Source organism: Manacus candei, unplaced genomic scaffold (assembly GCF_025592945.1).
Source record: "Manacus candei isolate 608988 ecotype Guabito, Panama unplaced genomic scaffold, ASM2559294v1 h1tg000057l, whole genome shotgun sequence".
In the NCBI taxonomy this organism is placed as follows: domain Eukaryota; kingdom Metazoa; phylum Chordata; class Aves; order Passeriformes; family Pipridae; genus Manacus; species Manacus candei.
The window spans coordinates 5282265-5301717 of NW_026138105.1; the positions used below are offsets into that span (position 1 = coordinate 5282265).

A 19453-nucleotide genomic window follows, 5' to 3' on the forward strand; every position below is an offset into this window, starting at 1 on the left:
TGTGCACTGGATCTGTCAGACTTTCAACAGGAGGTGTCAGGCTCGGCACTGCTTTCCTGAATCACGGCCTTATCCGTGAGCAAATAACATATGTCTAAACCTGCTGTCAGCTGCAATGAGCTGAAGCCGAAGCTCAGTGCCAGCGGATCAGAGCTGTATTTTTGGCCAGTGTATGTGACCATGAAACAGAGCAATGAAGGCTTTGGGTTTATCCATACCTTTTTATTTATTTCTGTAGGCTGTAGTAAGGGACCATTGCTTTAAAACCCTTAGACATTTGGACATATTTTACAAGACAGTACAGTTTCTGAATGTCACACATTGATCACAGTTTCATACTACTACATGCATATAAAGACACGGATTTTTATTTTTTTTTAATAATTTGTTTACGGAAACAACCGGAGAGGTCAATAAACTTCAACAAAGAATGACTAAATCAAAGTTACAAAAAATGTAAGACTCTAAGTACACTAGTATATGGCTAATGTTGCTATAATCACCCCAAAGTGCCAGGGCATGGAAACATTTCTCAAAAGGGAAGAAAACATCTGCTGGCACATTGCCCCTCGGGTGGATCCAATATAACCCAATGAAGAGATTGTGCAAGAGGTGCAGGATCTGCTGGGCTGTCAGGCACAAGCACTGCCCTTCCTTACAGACACACTGACCCGGGTTCCCCATTGCTTCCCCACTGCACAGGTTATAAAATAACCAAAGTGCAAGGTAAGGGAGAAACCGGTCCCAGTCTGCCCTTTCTGGGTCAGTCACTTTCAATTTCCAGCCACAAAAGCAATTCCATCTCCGTGCACCAGCAGAGGCACAGGAAACACATTTTCCAGTTTTTATTTGTTGTTAAATATCACATTTTTTCTTTTAAAAGGAACCCCACAGCTTTCCTATCCTTCAGTGACTAGGGATGCTCAGCTGCTGCCCTTTGGAGGTGTCACTGGGAAGCCCTTACCCGGGCTCGGGGGCCCTGCAGGTCCAGCAGCTGCCCTGGGCTTTTGGACAAGGAGGGTCTGAGGCTGCTCCCAGCCCTGGGAAATGTGGAGCAGCCCCATGTGCAGCACAGCCCCAGGTCCTCCTCTGGGTGTGGAGTCCTCATTAATCAGCACTTGTAACAGTGCCCCTCTGATGTTTTCTCCCCTTTCAGGAACTGCTTCCCCTGCCTGATGAGAGAGCAGGATTCTGCTGCAGGAGGTTGGGGTGTATTTTTTTAATGCTAATCTAGTTGGAAAGCGAGTTTGGTTGGCAGCTGTGGCTGGCCTTTCTGAGTACAGTACCATGGCTTCAAAATTCAAAGTAACACGGAGATGCTGCTCCCCCATCCCCCAAGCACACTAGTGGGGAATGGTTCAATGCAAAAGCAATTTTCTGCACCCACCACCAAAAAGCCAGAGAAAGGGGAAAAAAAATGTTCTTCTTTGTCACAAGGCAACAAAAGTGACATAAACAAAACAAATCACAGGGGCGGGAGCCAACGGTACGTGGCTAATGGTACATGGAGGCAGTGAAAAATTGCAGGAAAAAGAGCCATAAAGGGCAGAGCTCCTGAATGAAATAGAGAGAGTAGAGAAGAATGGGTGAATTGCCTCAAATGCTGGTTACCAACAGGACCAGAGGTTGTGCCACAATCCAAGGTAACCATTGGCCCATGTGCTAGTGGTGTCCTCCCAGCATCAGTAAGCCCCTGGACCGAGGGCTGAGGGTGTTGAACCGTGGGGCTGGGTTTGTGGTCCTGCTGTAGGGACAGTCACCTGTGAATTTGGGATGGCACTTGTGGCATCAAGTCCACAACGAGTGAGCTGACGTGGACGGATGCTCAGTCAAGTTTGGAATGACATGTTTGTCATCCTCTTGACTGAAGGATTTGCTCCTTTCCCAGGCTTTCACTGACCTGCCTCTGTTTCCCATTCTCTCACACCATTGGTTTCCTTGGAGGTACTGTGGGCAGACACCTCCAGCCCTGAGGTCATACAAAGCTATTAGTTTTCCATTAGTTTTTAGAGATATGGGTCCAAATTCTTTACTGGTCTAAATGGGCTTTTACTTACAGCAGCAAAGAATTTGGCATTTCATGCAAATTTGGTTCCCTGGTTTCCATGAGGCTCTGGTTTGGAGGGGTCTTTGTACTGAGTCCAGCCTGATTATTAATTTCTGAAGGTAGTGTCACTGCAGTCTTGAAAAGACCCCTTTAAAAACAAAGGTTAATCCTTGTTCAGTCCTACAGAGCATCAATAGTATTATTTCTAGTTAAAAAGAAAAAGGAAGCTTTTGCTTTCTCTTCTAAGCCTCTAGACTGAAAACTTCTTGTGCGATGAAGCCAGAATCAAGCAAAGCAAAATTCTGAGTAGTATTTACAGATATGAACATTTGTGGCACCCAACCATTGGTGTCAAAGGACACTTATTGTGGCTTAGGTAACACCAGCAACAAAGGGGATACACACCCTGGATGCAGACTTTCAGTTTTCCTAAGGTTTCCTTTGTCTGGCCAAGACAAAGTTTCAGTGCAAGAGCCTAAATGTGATCAGCATGGGGTATGAGACACATGCTGGAAAATAAACATCTCTTCTTCAAGATGGATGGTTGGTATTTGGGGCATTCCTGTCCTGGTATGGGAGGTTGAAGTTAAGACTGGTGTGACTGGAAGCTTTCTATGGTTTTGTTGACTATGCTCAAACCAACCTGACATGGAAGGTGCCATTTGAAGGGACCTTTAATGTGACTGTTGATGACAGATATGGGGGGCTATTGCATTAATTGCTTCCCAGAACAGAAAAATCCTACCCAGCTTTAATATCTTCATGTGTGAACGGGCCTTGCTGATAATTAATAACATGCAAGCCTGGGTCTACTGGTTATTCCATTCATTCGAGTGGTATCTGGACTTTCTGAAACACACATTTTCCCAAATTAAATCTGTTTCAGGTTTATCAGCTACTATGGTGGGCATGTAGGAAAATCACAAAAGCAAACAAAAGGAAATGGAACCAGAACTCCATCTTTGGCAAAAACATGGTCACTGACCAGACTAGTGGGTGCATTCAAAAGGAGATGTCTGTGCAGAGCTACAGAGTGGGTCTGAAGCTCTTCATCATGCTGAACTTCACCAGGCCATGAGATAGCTTCAGGATGCACATTTATCTCATGGACTTTTTATTCAGTTTCTGTGAGGGTACAGCTGTAAAGGGAGCAAGGAGGATCATTAAGTAAGCAGGTACATGGACAAACTTGACCATAACTAAATCAAAATCCCTTTCTGAATGTTTACGTTCAGGTTGCTCATTCCTCCGTAATTTTTTCTCATCTCCTGATTTTCTCTGGGACCAAAAATAAAAACTCCAAAAGCCAGTGGGAAATGAAAGTCTTGACACTTCTGTTTTAAACCCAGGAAAAACTCCCCTGAAGGTGGGAAGCGTTGCCTGATTCAAATCCTGTCTCTTCTTTATGTTCTCAGCTTAATCACTGTGCATCTGGAAGAACACTGCAGCCAGTGGCGTTGGCTGACACCTCCCCTGCCATCACCGAGGGCAGGGTCTGGCCCGCTCTGTGTTTCTCAGAAGGAACATCTCAGTTTCCAGAGGCAGTCTCTGGTTAGTTTTAAGTGCCACAAACAGGAAAATACAAAAACATGACAACATCAGACAAACTCCGCGACCTTTCGCAGACGCACTTCCAGGAGGGGACGTTGCAGGTGTTTATCAGAACAGAAGAAAATAATGACAACAGAAAGGTTGAGGGGATCAGCTGTGTAAATGAACACCAAGAAAGCATCTAATATATTATTCTGTAATACAAAAAGAAGAAATCTGACTTGATCGCCCTATTATAAATTTGCTAAAAATACAGATATATATTTATATTTTTATATATATATAATTAATTTTTTTTTTTTTTAAATCTGAACAGAAAAATAGACTACTCTGGAATGCATGAAAGTCACATGACTTTTCCATACATCAGATACTTATAAAGCCAACACAATGGCAAGCAGGAGGTACAGAGGTAACTAGAACTTCTGTACTTTATTCGAGAACTATTTAAAGCCATATTCTCCCCAAGTGGGTGATCCGAAAGCAACCCAAGGTAACACTAGTTCAGTCTGATTACCGTAAGCAGAAGTGACTGCCCGAACATGAAGGGGTTGGAGCTAATTTGGAGTGACCAGGGAAGGCCAAGTCCCCACGTCGTTCCTGGCTGGACTGTGCAGGAGGGCACTGGTGCCACATGGTTCTCCATCGCCCGACTGCTTTATTCAGTAATTCTACAATTCTCTTTAAAATGTGTCAAAAACTAGTGGAGGTCATGTTATGTGGAGCTTACCAACAGAGAGAGAACGTGGCTTTAGAGACCTTGTCTTTGCAATGAGTTTTTACATACCCTTGCTATTGACTATAAACTGTACCAGTCATAATTCTGTCAAGACATAAATATACAATAGGTACAAATATTAACAATACATTACAATTTTACAGAAGAGAATACTGTTTTCCTTAGAAATGTGTATCTTATTAGCTGCAAGGGAAGAAAAGGCTACAGTTTATCACAGCCATAGTTGCCAAAGAAACCGACGGCCTCGGATGTGTTTCTGCGTGACTCGCACAGGCGGAAATTCCCCGGCATTTGACACACGGCACGTTCAGGAAGGGAATGTGCGTTCCACGGGTTTTCTTTTCCTCTCTCTCTCTCTCTTTTTTTTTTTTTCCTCCTCTCTTCTACCTTTATTGACTCTCGAACCTTTCAGAAAAATGTGGATTTCACAGGAGACTCTTTTGTTTTGGGTTGTTTTCTGTTTTTTGTTTTTTGTTTTTGTTTTTGTTTTTGTTTTTTCCATAAGTGTGCTTAGGTGAAGTTTCTAAGAAAAGGCACTGAGAAATCTACTGCAATGTCACGGCTTTTTTTCCTCTGTTCAAGGCTAAAACTCAAAGAATCTTTGCCTCCTGGTTAAGAAAACTGCACCCACTCCTTCCACATATATATATATGTTCTATATATATATTTATAGATATGTATTAAAAACAACGTTGATGGTGTAGGATACAAGCAAGCGCAGACATCACACATACATAGTCCTTTCAGGTGTGAAGTCTTCTGCAGCAGCAGGTGAGGCTCTGTCAGCTTGCTTGACACATGGTGCACAGTAAATTCGCAGACCTGAATGCCAAATATCAGTGATTAAACTGCATGCTTTAATCAGGAGATACTGCATGCAGGAGATACTGCCTATTTTCCCCAAATGTTATGAACTTTGGGAAACGTTATCAAACAAACTATAAAATTAAATTGTCTTTCTAGGGTCTATAGGATTTGGTGAGCATTATGTTTTCAAAGCACTGCCTTTCCTTTGCAATGAGTACAGATTTAGTCTATCACAGCTTTAGGTTAGAGTAGATTTCCCAGTGCTTACATTATATATATGTGTATTATGCACACACACACATATATAGATACATACTTCATATTCAGACTTTATTTCATTAAAATAAATTAAACATACTTCCTTTTTAATTGGGCACAAAATGAGAGCTACATCTTCATACACAAATAAGAAAGAAATGCTCTTCAAGCATATTATATGCTTAATTTTTAATTATTTGCTTTCTATAAGAAATCTATAGGACTTTGGCTATTCAGACTTAAAAGGTAGATTTTTAATGATACTTTTGAATTTGGCTTTCAAAAGTGACTCAATAAAATGCTACTTTAAAGGTAGGACTAAATAGATGACATAAGGTGTGTGTCGTGAGCGATCACACAAGGCAGACAGAGGGCCTTTGGTTACAAGGAGAGTTGCACCAGTTGATTATCAGATAAAAAATGATAGAATTGTTGATCTATACATTTTTGTCAGTGCCATCTGTAAACCAAATACATCAATTTGGATGAGAGTGTGGTAAATACTACACTATATGGCTATATTTAAATATGTTCACTTTTGTGATATGTAAAATATGACTTTTTTTTCCACATGAAAGCATCAGCTCTAAAAATATTTAACTTGGAAATCACTATTACTTACTTTATCAAAAAAATTTTCCCTGATTTTTCTTCTTTTTACAGTTGTGCAGATGGCAGACATGAATGATCACTAAAACACAGAGATTATGTTAAGACTGTTCTCCTTAAGATTTCTCGTTGCTGCTCCGTGGCCTCAGAAAGCCACAGAATAAATCAGTATTTAAAGCTTATCTGCTGGAAAGTCACTTCACTTTTTCATGTCAGCTCAATCTTAACTAGCATCTCAGCAACACGTCGGTTCCTCTAAGTACACTTGTATTTACTATGGCCAAATCCTAAAGTCCTTCACCGGGCAAAGAGCCCACTCAGAGGAACGGTGGTTTAGGCTGCGGGAAGGCAGAGTAAAAGCGAACAAACCTCAGGAACTGGCCCTGTGTAAATACCCTGTGGAGCACACGGTGCCTGGGACTTCTTTTGGGTACCTTCCGCGTCACTCTTTGCGAGGTCTCTCGCTGCGGGCGGGTAATTCCTGAGGGGGTGGCTCAGGTCTTACTCTCGCGCCTTCCCGGGGGTCTCGCCTTGCAAGGGCGGCTCTGAGCGGGTCCCTGGGCTGGTCCCACCGCCCGGGGCCGGGGTGGGCTGAGCAGAGCAGAGTCACTCCACCGTGTGTACAGTTTGTGCCGAGGAGACACCTAACAAAGCTCTCACCGCAACCCACGGTAGTTGCTAAAACAGGTATGTGCTTATTGCTTTTGTCCGTACATGCTGCATTCACCACTAGGGTTACAGACAGGAGTGCGGCACGGCCTGGACGGACAGACGGTACATTCAGGACTAACCAACGGCTTGGTTTTGCAATAGGAAGGAACAAAACGCAGCGGACTCGAGCGGCTTGTGGGGGGGATCTTCCTCCCACCTGTGCCTCCGCTCCCGCGTCCCGTGTCTCAGCTCGTCCCCGGACCTGCTGCCTGCAGATCGCTACACGCCCCGGCAGAGCTCGGAATAGGTCAGGAAACGCTCGTCGACAGTTATTTACAGTTGAGTTTTACAGTAGAAACAGAGAACAACAGAAAAGGTTACCATCACAGTTATCACAGGACAGGTTGTGACTTGCTACAGGCGTGTAACAAATCACAGTCACAACAGGAGGCACAAATTAAAGTAGTGCTTGGTTAAAGTGCTTGATTGTTACACTCTGCTATCCTACTCCAGCATTGCAACAACGACAACAAAAAGTCAACGTAAAGTGCTTTTCCCCCCCAAGATTAAAAACCAAAGACAAATTATTTCCTACACAATTTGACATAACTTTATTGAAACAATAATATTTTAAAAACCTAGGCTGGTGGCTGCTAGTTCTGTTCACTTAAAATGGTCAGATCTTTTTTTTTTTTTTCTCTTTTTTTTTTTTTTCTCGTTTCACTTAAAAATGACTGGATGCTATTAAAACGTCAGGCCTGATTCTCCTGCCTCTCGCAGCTGCTTCATGCCATGGCTCTGCAGGAGCCTCTCCTGTCCAACCTCCTGGCGAGAGGGAGCACAGCCAGGCCCGGGACGGGTCACTAACGAATCCCTCTTTTTGCATATTTATGTAACACTTGCATATCTTTCACTGCGCTGCTTGGGCGCAAAAAGCTTCGGACCAACCTGTTCCTCTCCTACGCCAAGGGCGAGACTCTGGCTGGCGCCTGGAGTCGGCGGGCGGGCTGGAAGGGGGGGCCAGGCAGCCGTCCCGGTGCCCCCGGCACGTACCGGGGGTCCGGCCACGCTCACCGTCCCCGCGGGCAGCGCAGCCACATCTCCCTCCCCACCGAGGGCGAGAGCCGAGCTCTCCTTCCAGCCCTGCGCTCCCCGGCACCGGGAAGGGGGTCTGGCTGCGGTGCCCCTGGAGAGTCCTGCTTCTGCATGGCTCCTTCACACCTTCCCACGTGGGCTGTGGGCCCCCGAGGGCCACGCGCTGGCCCTGGGGCAGGTACCGGCTTTTAGCAGAGGGTCAGTGCAAGTTTCACTATGTCCTAGGGGATGTTTGGGATTAGATACAAGTGGTGCAACTCACCCTGCTGATATTTCAAAAGAAAACATCAGGTCCTACGGGATATCGGATTGTTAAACACACAGAGAGCATTTTAATAATTGGTTTCTCTAGACCATTATTTGTTTTAAATGGTTTTCACTCGGATTTTCCAATAATGCAAGTGTTCCCTGTTACCTTCAGACATAATATCCATCAGAGAAAGCTGTAGATGGGGAACAGCTGCCCTGAAGCAGTGAGCATTGTGTTTTTGAAAGCTTTATACCAACCCCAGCAATTTATTCCAGAGTTCAAATCTGGCTGCCTTGGCATCCTTTATGGAACTAATGCAAATCAGATGTTAATATTTCCAAAAGGAGCTCTAGCGTTCAAGGGGAATGGATGGATATTTGGTCACATTGGCTTCACTGGACAACATGAAAGGAGATCAATGTGTGATCATGATTTGCAATCCTTATTTTTGACTGATGTGGGCAATGTCTTTAGAGTTGTTTCAGAGAAGGACATTTTCACAAACCCACACTGGACCTCCCCCAGACTTTTAGAAACAAGTGGCTTGTTTCAGCCAAGTTCATGCCATGCAGAAGCTCTTTTGTTTGTGTTGACTGTAAAGACATTCCTTTAAACTTTCAGTAAGTTCTTTTGGAGCCCACCTCAGATGCTTTGATCATGTGTGTTAGCATGTCCTCCACTGCCTGGTAATACATGGACTTCTGGGGAAATGTGATTTTCTAGTCTGACAGTCTCCTGATTGCCCTGGGTTCTTCCAGTGATACCTTCCATAGAGTAAATGCAGTTCTGCCCTATCAGCTTAGGGGAGGTGGGTAAAGCAGCAGCTTCTAGATGGTTCTTCTCTGTTCTATAAACATGGTCCTTTTGCTTTAGATAGCCACTGTTTGTAACATTGTACTTGGGACTCACATTTCCGGGCGGACTTGAATCGTACATCAGCTGACCTTCGTCATCAGTGTCAGCGTCTATATATTTGTGTATACCAGCGTCATGGAAGTTGAAAGCTATGGCTGCCTGTGACTCCGGTGACTTTGGGGGGGTTCTCGCACTCGCAGTTGTGTAGATTGAGGGTTCTGGGCTCATGAGAGATCTGTCAGAGAGTAAGGAAGTATCTGTGGCAGCAGCAGCTCCCCGGCTCTTGAGAGAGTCTGGATATATCCTCAGTACATTTGATGCTGGTACTAATGTGCTGGTGTCCTCTTCCATGAAGTTGACTTTCAGAGATCTTAGTTTTAAAGGGTTACTGGCCTTTATGGAGCTTTTGGGGCTTTCAATGAAAAAAGCAGAACGGTGGCTGCCTTCGGAGCTCGGGTTCATTTCCACATACCTGGCACCGCTCCCCTCTGGCCTGCTCTGCTCCTGGATGACGTTGATGCCGCCCTTGCAGGGCAGGGTGGTGAGCGGGCTGTGGGAGAACCGCCCGGAGTCGGGGAACTCTGCCGCACAGCTTATGAAGCTGTCGATGCTGGACATGCTCCTCATGTCAACGATCCCATCAGTGCGGGTTGTCAGCAGGGGCACCATAGGGCCGGGAAGGGTTTCCATTTCTAGCTCTTCCTTTTGCCTTCCAGGTTGACTCGACTCTTTAGTGTTAAGGTTTGGCTGGGACTGAGTCTTTGCCATTTTGTTGTACATGTCCTCAAGCTGTTGGACGTTCAAGTGCTGGGGACTTGAAGATGACCTGGCTTTTTCTGGGGATCCTGGTTCCTTGGTTTCAAAAGATTTACTAGAGCTAGTTTCAGAAAGGGTTCTCTTGGTCCATTTCCATTTGCTGGGAGATAAATGATTGTCCTGAACTTTATCCTTTTTGGTTATGCTTTCTCCATTCTTTTCAACCACAATGTCCATGAGTTCTATGCTGCGGGCAAAAGCATCCTTCATGTTCATGGAAACAATACTACCATTCCTTTTTGCTCTTTCAAGAGCTTCCCTGCGCTTAATGGCTTTCTCCTGCCTCTTCTGCTCTTTGTAAAACTCAGAGAAGTTATTGACAATAATTGGGATGGGAAGAGCAATCACCAGCACACCAGCAATGCAGCACAGTCCTCCTACTATTTTACCTAAAAGAGTTTTGGGGTAGATGTCTCCGTAGCCTACTGTTGTCATGGTGATTGTTGCCCACCAGAAGGAAGCTGGGATGCTCTTGAATTTTGTATCATCCTCATCCTTTTCTGCAAAAAACACTAAACTGGAAAAGATCATAATGCCCATGGCCAAAAACAAGATGAGTAATCCAAGCTCATTGTAACTTCTCCTGAGTGTAAACCCCAAGGACTGTAAACCCGTTGAGTGCCGGGCGAGCTTTAGAATCCGGAGTATCCTCATAATCCGAAATATTTGGACCACTCGTCGTACATTTTGGAACTGAAGTACACTTTTATTGGATTCAGTGAGGAAGATAGTGACATAGTAGGGTAAGATAGCCAGCAAATCTATAGCATTCAGGGGGCCTTTGAAAAACTTCCACTTCTTAGGCGAGGAGAGGAACCGCAGGAGGTATTCCATTGTAAACCATGCAATGCACACTGCTTCCACGTGGGCAAGCTGGGGGTTATCTGTGGTCTGCCCAAATTCATCCATGCCTTGTAGTTCAGGAAGTGTGTTAAGGGACAAGGCAATTGTAGATAGTACAATAAACATGATGGAAATGATTGCCAAAATCTGGAAAGGAAAGAGAAAACAGTGAGTTCATCTCAGAATACATTATGCTATCGCTGCCGTTAACACATGGCTGTATTTTCACTTACACACTGCAAGACTAATTCTTCTCAGTGCACAGAAGTCAGATAACCAATGCACCCTGAGCTGATTTTATTTTGGAAGCTGTTTTAGTTATGGCAGATGCATAAAGAAGATAAAACATCTACTTCAACTCCTGTGCCTTCATCTCCACGTAGTCAAGGAACACATACCCAGCCACCAGGAAGCCAGGAGGATGCCAGGAGGGCTGTGAAGCAGTTCACAGCAGGAGCTTTTGAGTAACTACTAATTAGGTGCCCAACAAAGCCCATCTGGACAACAGGCTCTGAAATTCAAGCAAGAAGGAATGCAACTGTGAATATACAATTCGATCAGAGCAGTGTCCTCCAGTTAATGCACAGTTACAGCTGTAATTTTGGGTGCTTATGGCTAATTACAGAGATGTGTGTACAATTCTACTATGTAAGTGTACAAATAATACACTCTTGTTTAATGACTCATCTCTAATTTGAAACTTGATGGTTGTGAAATACATGAAAACTTCACCAAGCTTTTTAAGCCATTTTGAGCTCTGAGCTATTCTGCAAGTGACCGACCGGAGGAAAGACCAAACATCCAAGCAAACCAAACTGGACACTGGGACAGCCAAAGCAGGGCAGGTCCAGCCACTGGAGACCTCATCTGTTGTCAGAAAACAGCTGCAGAGTGCAATGAGATCCTATGCAATGCTCTGCAGTGAGCAGCCTCTGTAAATCCCACGTAAATCTGATCAGATCCTGGGCCACCGACTCTGAAGTGCTGCATTAGTGTGTTTGCAGCTTCCCGATGGCGTAGGCAGGCTGTCCTTCTGTACCTGTTTTATATAGACATTAATTCTATACTTTCCAGCTTTCCCTAATTACACCTCCTTTTAAAGCCTTTTTTAGGGAGGTTTTAGAGCTGACAGACAATTCGAGGAGCGTTTTTTCTACCAGTGAATTCTTTTTCTAGTTTATTGATTGGGTAGGATAATATATAGTTTCTTAGGTAACTGCCAGAAAACAGCTGCGATTGCAAAACACACATACATGTGACCAACATTTTATGTCCTCACTTCAGTGTAAGCTGGTCCCTTATGAAGGCTTTTCTCCTTTTTTACAGAAAAGCAGCATGAAATCGATTGCAATATATATGCCTGATGACTAGATACACAACGTTAAGCAATGAATTACAAAACACATGACAAAAGTTCTGCATCGCAAATTGCAAATCTGACACACTCCTTCCTGGCCAATATAACACAGCCACAGTGACCTTTCTCAGCCAGCCTTAAAATACCAGAATATCCACAGTTACCACCTGGGGAACTGGAGAAAGAAATTCTTGATGGATTTCTCTTCAGCCAAGCCCAGCACAAACATCCTAACAGTCAGGAAATATCAGACTTCTGGACATTTATCCCCAAACAGGCAGTTGCTGCAATGGGACAAGCCTGGTTCTCCTCCAAGGAGAAATATGCAGGTACAACATGGTTCAGAAACACTGTGGTCTTCTCTAGAAGACCTTTTTTTCGTAGCTGAAAGGTAGAAATGGTCTACAAACGTTGGAAGCTTCACTTGAATTAAGTTCATATAGCAAACTATGGTTTTAAGGGAAAAGCCCATATACCTTCAAAAAACCCAAATGTAAGGCAAGAGTTTCAATTTTTGAAAGCTTGATTTCAATGGGTGTTTTAAAAACCACTTGTTGTTAAGAAAAATCCCTTCCAAATCAATGTTCTAAAACCATTTACCTTTTAACTCACTAAAATGCACTGTATAACTGTGATTTGCACGTGACACTGCAGACTTAGGAATTTAATCTGGAGAATAAGATTTTACTAGAAACAAGAATTTACTCCATTAAATGCTCTGGTTTCCTTGTGTGAATTGGATTAACTAGAAGAAGTGCATAGTGTAAATAGCTTCCTATGCAATGCCCTAGTACCAGGAATTTTAGAATAGCCTCACTTGCAGTCACTAAATTGGTGTTTCCAGGAAAAATGCTGAGAAGATTCCTTTTTCTTCTTAAACAGGCAAGAGAAGGTTTGTTGTTCGTTGTGCTGTGCACCTTCCCAGTGCCAGTGAACCTTCTGCCTCTCCTCGCTACCTTCCTCTTCCACAAATTTGCTGCTGAAATACAAACAGCCCCACAAGAACCTGTGCAATGGGGTGTTTGCCTCACTGAGAGGCTTCTCAGGTCAATGAGCCAAAAAAGCTGTGGGGAAGACTCGGGGGGTGCAAAAAAGTAGGAAGAACCATGGGATGAAGAGAAGCAGAGAGGGACACAGGGAAAAGTGCTTGAACTGGTGGCTTCAGACTCAAGAGAATAAAATGTAAGTCAAGTGTCTCACGGTGAAGTGTGGGGAAATTTAGATGTTAACCATTTCTGTGTGGTAGCTTGTTTCAAAAGACCATCTCCCATACACCCAAGGGAAGCAGGAGTCTGATTTGCTTTTCCAGAAGGCTCTTTTGGTGGTTTTGCTGTCATTTCTTTGTCTACAACCCACCATTTTGGAAGGTGTTTGGGATTTTTGCAATGGTAATTTCTTTTTTTTTTTTTTATTTTGGCTTTATCTCTGCCCACACAGAAGGGCTTATTTGTAGGCTTAGATGTACCTGGGTTTTATCTCCTTCACTTTCAGTGTAAATATTAACACTCCATCTTTATTCAGTGAATGGCATCCAGAAGCAGTAATTGGTGTCAAACCTTCTGTTTCCTTTGATATACCTTCCTGCTTTGAAGATCAAGGCAATGCCAGATGAACATAAATAAATAAATTGGGAGATCTAAGGGTAATATTCAGTTTTGGTTTAGTAGATTTTGCCATGAAGCCAAGCAATAAAGAGAGAGGGACATTTATAATTTCTTCCACAAGTTGCAGCAAGGTGTCGCCTGTGCTCCCAAGAGAGAGATTTCCCCCCTAATTGGTCTGCTGCAATCATACATCTTTGGGAATCTTGTCAGGCTAAGAAAAACTTCTAAATATGAGGTGACTGTCCTCAGGTACTGAAAGCACTTTTGAGTTGGGAAGTACAAAAACCTGTGAGATGAAGTATCTTCCGTAAAGCACACCTTGTCCTGGTAGCATCCACCATCCACCAAAAGCCACCCAAGGAACAGCTGTGCACAGAAAACTGGATCCAGCTGCTGTCAGGCATTAGCACAGGGCTCTATCCCAAAGTATTTACAGTCTGGGATTTCAGATTATAGAAATCACCATCTGTCTCTCTAATAAGGTTTCCTATCTTGGCTGTACTGAGCCTCCAGCTTGGCAGCTCTTGTATTTTCCACTGTCAGTAATGAGAGACGGAAAGCTGAAGGGGGGACATTTCCACCACCAGGAGTGCCTCTGGAGATGCTCTGCAGGCAGGCTTTTCATTCCATTCCTGGCCTTTCCTCCTTCCTTTCCTCTTCCAGGTTTACTCCTCTTTAACAAGAACAGTCAATGGGACCAATTTGGACTTGACCAGAAATTATCCCTCCGCAGTGACTGACACTCCAGCTGCTGGAAAACTTTTTTCCAGTTGCTGGAAAAAAGTACCTGTGGTCCCTGCTCCAGAGCACTGACCCCAGACCTCACAGCTGCTGAAGTAGAAGCAAGAATGGGAGAGGGCCTCCTCCTGTGGCACTAGTTTTCATGATTCCTTAAAAAACATGCAACATGGTCTTGTGCTGGTGAGGACTTTTGGACTGGCAACCAAAGAGGTTGAACAGGCTCAACCACAGAGAGGTCCCTAGAGCTCAGGCTTGGACTGGCAGAAGGAACAGGGAAGGGAAAGTTCAGCATCAGAGGCCTGTTAGATTTTGTGAGTGCTGCTGAAATGTCCATATTCCCACTTATGGAGCAAGCTGTGCCCCTCCCAGGTCTGGCTGCTGGCTTATCTGGCATATGTTGGCTTGTTATGGGGACTGGGGAAGGCACCTCCACCACCACTGCAGGTGCATCCAGAGCTTCTGACTCGGATGCCCATGTTTGCATTAGATCTATAAAATGCATAACTGAAACACTGGAGAAGCTTGCACCCTAAAATTTAGAAGCACAGGGGTAAAATGGGAGCCACAGATGGCTAAAATGAGCACATGCTGGTGACACAGGCAGGTGCAGGAGTCCATGTACTTCTGGAGCCACATCCATGGCAGATGTTCTCCACTGTCCTCATATGGACTTCACAGGACCTAATGACAGGAGTCCTGACAGGCCAGGTCTTACTGGGAAGGTGTCCATGGAAGAGCAGTACAGACAATCCTTAAGCTGCTCATAAAGCTGACAGGGTTAAAGACTAGTTTTTCCCTGCACTACTTTCAGACCATTTCCACTAACAGATTGCATGAGAGCAGCTCTGTGGTTCCCTTCCTCTTTCCTTCTGTGTTTACTCTTACATTTCACCTGCAGCAACACACCATAAATTGTGAAAATCCCCACTAGGTACTTTTCTAGGTTACTTGCAGAAGTTGTTGGATGGGCTCCTAATGATGGCACTGGCTGGTAGTGCAAGTCTCAGTATGTATGGGCAGGATTCCAGAAAAAACTTCTCCTTCACTCAGGCACTTTGTGACTGTTTCACAAAGATTTTTGTGAGCTGAATCTCTGGATTGCTGCTATGGTTCCTTTGTGGAAGCTAAATAACCCAAGGACAGGCAGGGCAGGGTTTTAGATGAATTTAAAGCAGTTGCCTTGAAGTGATTAGCATGATTGTACATACATGCTGGTTATTACACATGCAAATGAGACAAGCAAGCTGATTATGGGAGCAAGTGTAGCCAGTCTGTGCAACTGCTGCTTCCTGAGGCAGGATGGATGTGCCATTTTTGCCAGCCGTTAATCCCCACCTCCCTCAAAATGCCCGAAAAAACTAGGCAGGCCACCTCTACCCAGCACCTTTCAGGACATATCCCACTGTCCTGGGCCTGATCCTGATTGCTGGGTCAGAATGGCCCCAGGGATTCATCCCTCATGATGGCAAGGTCTGTGCTCATCCCTGGGGGAAGAGGGCTCCCGCCTGCTCAGAAATTTCCCATCTTTCTCTTATTGCTTGATTATCTTTCTTTGCACTGCTAAAGACCCTAACTGAGATCAAGGCATGAGACCAGAGACTTTCAAGGCCATTAAAATTAATGAGAACTGGCTGTCCAAATCCCATAGATGGCTCTAAAATCTCAGGGTAAGCATCCGAGATCTCTCTGCTTGTGGCAACGTGCCCTATACTTTTTCTGTCTTCATACTCAGTAATGAAGCTGATATAGCAAGGAGAAGGGGTGGTGTGTGGGAGAGAGTAGGAGGGTGTTTGAATATAGATTTGGTATTCTTGGAAATACGATGAGGAAATTGTTATGTAATCAAGAAGTTCAATAATGGTTTTGTCTAATGCACTTTTTTAGCTCCGTCAAGGCCTGCAGAATAAATCCGGCATCAGGACCAGGTTTCATTCATATGCCTCATTTACTGAGGGATTTTTCTTGCATCCCCCCGCTTTCCCAAGCTACAATATACAGTCAGACTGTCCAGCTCCATCCTGCCATGCCTATGCCAGCCTCTGTCTCCCCAGGCTCTGAGAAACAGAGAGCACAGTGTATTTTGAGCGATACCCACATGCTGCACAGTGCAGAAACAGATGGAGAGTTCCTTAATCTCCTCCCCACTTCATTCTACACAGGAATAACATCTCCTGCTCACAGCAGCTATACATGTCTGTGGTATTTATTGACAGGGGCTTGTTTTAGGAAACATCTCTTCACTAGAAAATGCCTATTTATTCATAAACTGAAAGAGTTTGCAGAACATAGTCACTTCTGATGTCAGGATTCTGACCACTGGGCTTGCAGGATGTTTTTTCTAGAAAATGCTGAGACCATAATGAAAGATAACACTTGCTTCTTCCATCATGGCAAGCTGAGACCAAAGTTGGGGATATGGTTGCAAGGGAAATACAGAGAACTTTTAATCCGCTTTTTCACATGAAAGGAGGTTAAGATGTAATGTAAGACCTTGAATCTCCAAACCCCTTAAGTCCCACTGATTCCTGGGGAGTATAAACTCATGCTTAAGAGTTTTCCCTGGCCTGACACTTCACATGCCTCTTCTGCACCCTGTCCCAAGGGGGTTCTTGGGACCCCTCTGCACCAGGAGATCTGTGCTCTGGAGGGGCCCTGCACACACCAGCTCACACCCCCGTGGCACCTCAGTGACTGTGCACTCAGTCTGTGAGAATGTAAACTCCCACGCTCCTCTGTAAGCATTACTGCACAGGATAAAATCCATAACAACAAAATCAAGACAAAGCCATTTATATTTTGCTTTGGAAACACACGAGATTCTTAATTTTGACATTTGCCTGGAAAAGCCCAGATTGAATAATGGTTTGATTTCAATTATAGTTGTAATAACTTTATCTGTTGAGAGGGTAAGTCTATTTAGTTTAAATAGTATACAGTACTATTTAAATAGGATACAGTACTTCTGCTGATTATATGTCAATGCTTCATTTGCCTACAGGCACCCAGAGAGCTGCAGCTACAACTGCTGCTGACTAAGCCAAAGTGGGCAGAAGAGTTGCCTTCAGGCATGGCTGCCTGTAAACTCTTTAATACTCTTAAGAACATGTTTAGTTGTCACAAAGCTATCAAACCCCATTAAATGATAAATGGTGTCAGTCTTCTTTCAGAGCAAAGCCCAGATGCAAATGGTGCACCGGAGAAAAAAAATGATAGATAAATGAAAATACTGAAAAGGCAAACTTCAAAGGCACACACTGCATTCAAACATCAGTGCTCAGGAGGGGATGAGAGGGGAGATCTGTCCTATTTCTGCTGCTACTAGCATGGGGGAAATCAAAAAAGAAACCAAATGAATGGCACATGGAAGCTGAAGCTTCCCATTTTTCTCCTGGTATTGCCTTCTGCCCAGGACGACACCATCTCAGTAAGCAACACTGGAGACATCCAGCCCCAACAGCTCCAGACAGACCCAAACCATGTGCATGTCCCCTCTGCATGTCCATGCACGCAAACCCTACTGCCGTCCTTGAGCCTGACCCAGGGGTCTCCACTGAGAACACTCCTACCATCAATCCCCCTTCCCTCCCTCTTACTGACCCTCCACATCTTCATCTTGCTTGCACATTCCCACCCTTTGTGCCATACAAAATGCTGAAGCTGGAATGGCAGTGTGGTATTGCACAGCCTGGCCTTTCCCTGGAAGGCAACTAAAAAGCCAGACCCTGGTGGTGACTCCCCATGCACAGAATATCCCAGCTGCTCTGCATCCCTCTGCACTGCAGCAATGTCTTGCATTCAAGCAGACAGTGGTTTAGACTCAGAAAAAGCAAAAAATAAAACAAAACAAAAACCAAAAAGAATGCCTTCCCCCTCGGCACCGGTGAGTGCCTGGGAACAGCTCTTCAAGAAGCCTTTGTGATTTTACCCTGCACCAGGGAGAGACGATGCTCGTGATCAACTCCCACCATGCAAAGCAGTCTGCTCAGCCTCAGACACTATTTACAGGGGATGCTGAGCTCAAAGTGTTGGTGTTTGCAGGAGTAGTTGTGGGAGGGGTTTTTTTTAATGGTTAAATTCAATCAGGAATGTGCCAAGATAGTATGAAATCAACTAAATGTAATTAAGCAAAAACTATTAGCCTGATTGCTAAACCAGTCTTCCTCTCATGAATATGCATGAGAATAATTGATATTAATTCTTTTCAAATCTGAGGCACATTAGTCCTGCATATTATAGTGTGGAATCTTTTTGGAAGACTAAACCAGTTCCACTGCCGCTTTCTCACCAAAAGGTATAATTAGTTTTGCTGCAGGGAGATTTACCGAGTCATTGATACCATCTTGGGTTGCCACATAGAGAGGAAATTAGAACAGAGCTCAAGTGATGTTGTGTCTGCAAAAATATGGTGACCTGTTTAACATTTCTTCCAGAAATGTGTTAGGAGAAGTGGCAAATCCAGTTACCAGCACCAGTCACAGTAATGACGTTATGAAGAGGCAGGGAAGCCTGCAGGAACAGTAAATCCCCACAGACAGAAAGGCAGGGGCAATATCCTCTGCCTGTTCAATGTGTTTGACACCAGCATGGTCCTGTTTCCCGAGGGTCCAAGTGTCCCAGGGGCTGTTCCTAAGGGACCTTCAGCTCACTGGGGCTGCTGCACCCAGGCTCTGCTGCAGGTCGTGGGGGGCGTCTCCATCAGGTTTCAGAGGGGCTTTTTTTTCATTCATCCTTGGAATAAGGGCATAAAATTTAGCCTGAGGCATTTTTGCTGCGTCGCAAGCTGGGGGACATGTGCTCCTTGGGAAGATAAATTCTCCTGAGCCCAGGGTGCAGCCCAGGCTGCACAGCCCCAGGTCCTGTCTGTGCACTTACAGGGAGAGGAGCTTTGGTGGCATCTCTTACACTGATGTGGAAACCTTGGGATTACACCTGTTAGTTGTTTATTCCTTGCAAGCATCCTGCAAACAAATGGAATGCTAACATCCTTCTTTTTGCAAAGAGACTTAAGAAGCCTCTGCAGCTGATGGGAAAGAGACTCGTAGGATCTCGGCACCTTTCTGGTTCTTATTCTGCTAAAACCTTATGCTTTCCTGTCAGCTTCTCTGCTCTCCATCATACCCACACTTATCCTCCTGTCTGGCAGGCAGACCTTGTGTCAGACAGAGGGCTTTGATAAAGGGACATGTCCACACATGGGTCCACCTTTCCAAGCCAGGGTTCTCAAGGCTTT

The 19453-nt window shown here is 44.5% G+C and overlaps 1 protein-coding gene across 1 annotated transcript in view; it reads right to left on the minus strand.

Moving 5' to 3' along the window:
• Positions 1 to 211: 211 nt before the first annotated feature.
• The window catches only part of KCNB1 (potassium voltage-gated channel subfamily B member 1), a 116276-nt gene continuing 97034 nt past the window's right edge, over positions 212 to 19453 (minus strand). The window contains exon 3 of the mRNA XM_051802760.1: positions 212 to 10668. Coding sequence (XP_051658720.1) covers positions 8650 to 10668 — 2019 coding nt within the window. The 3' untranslated portion in view covers positions 212 to 8649. The remainder of the gene's footprint in view (positions 10669 to 19453) is intronic.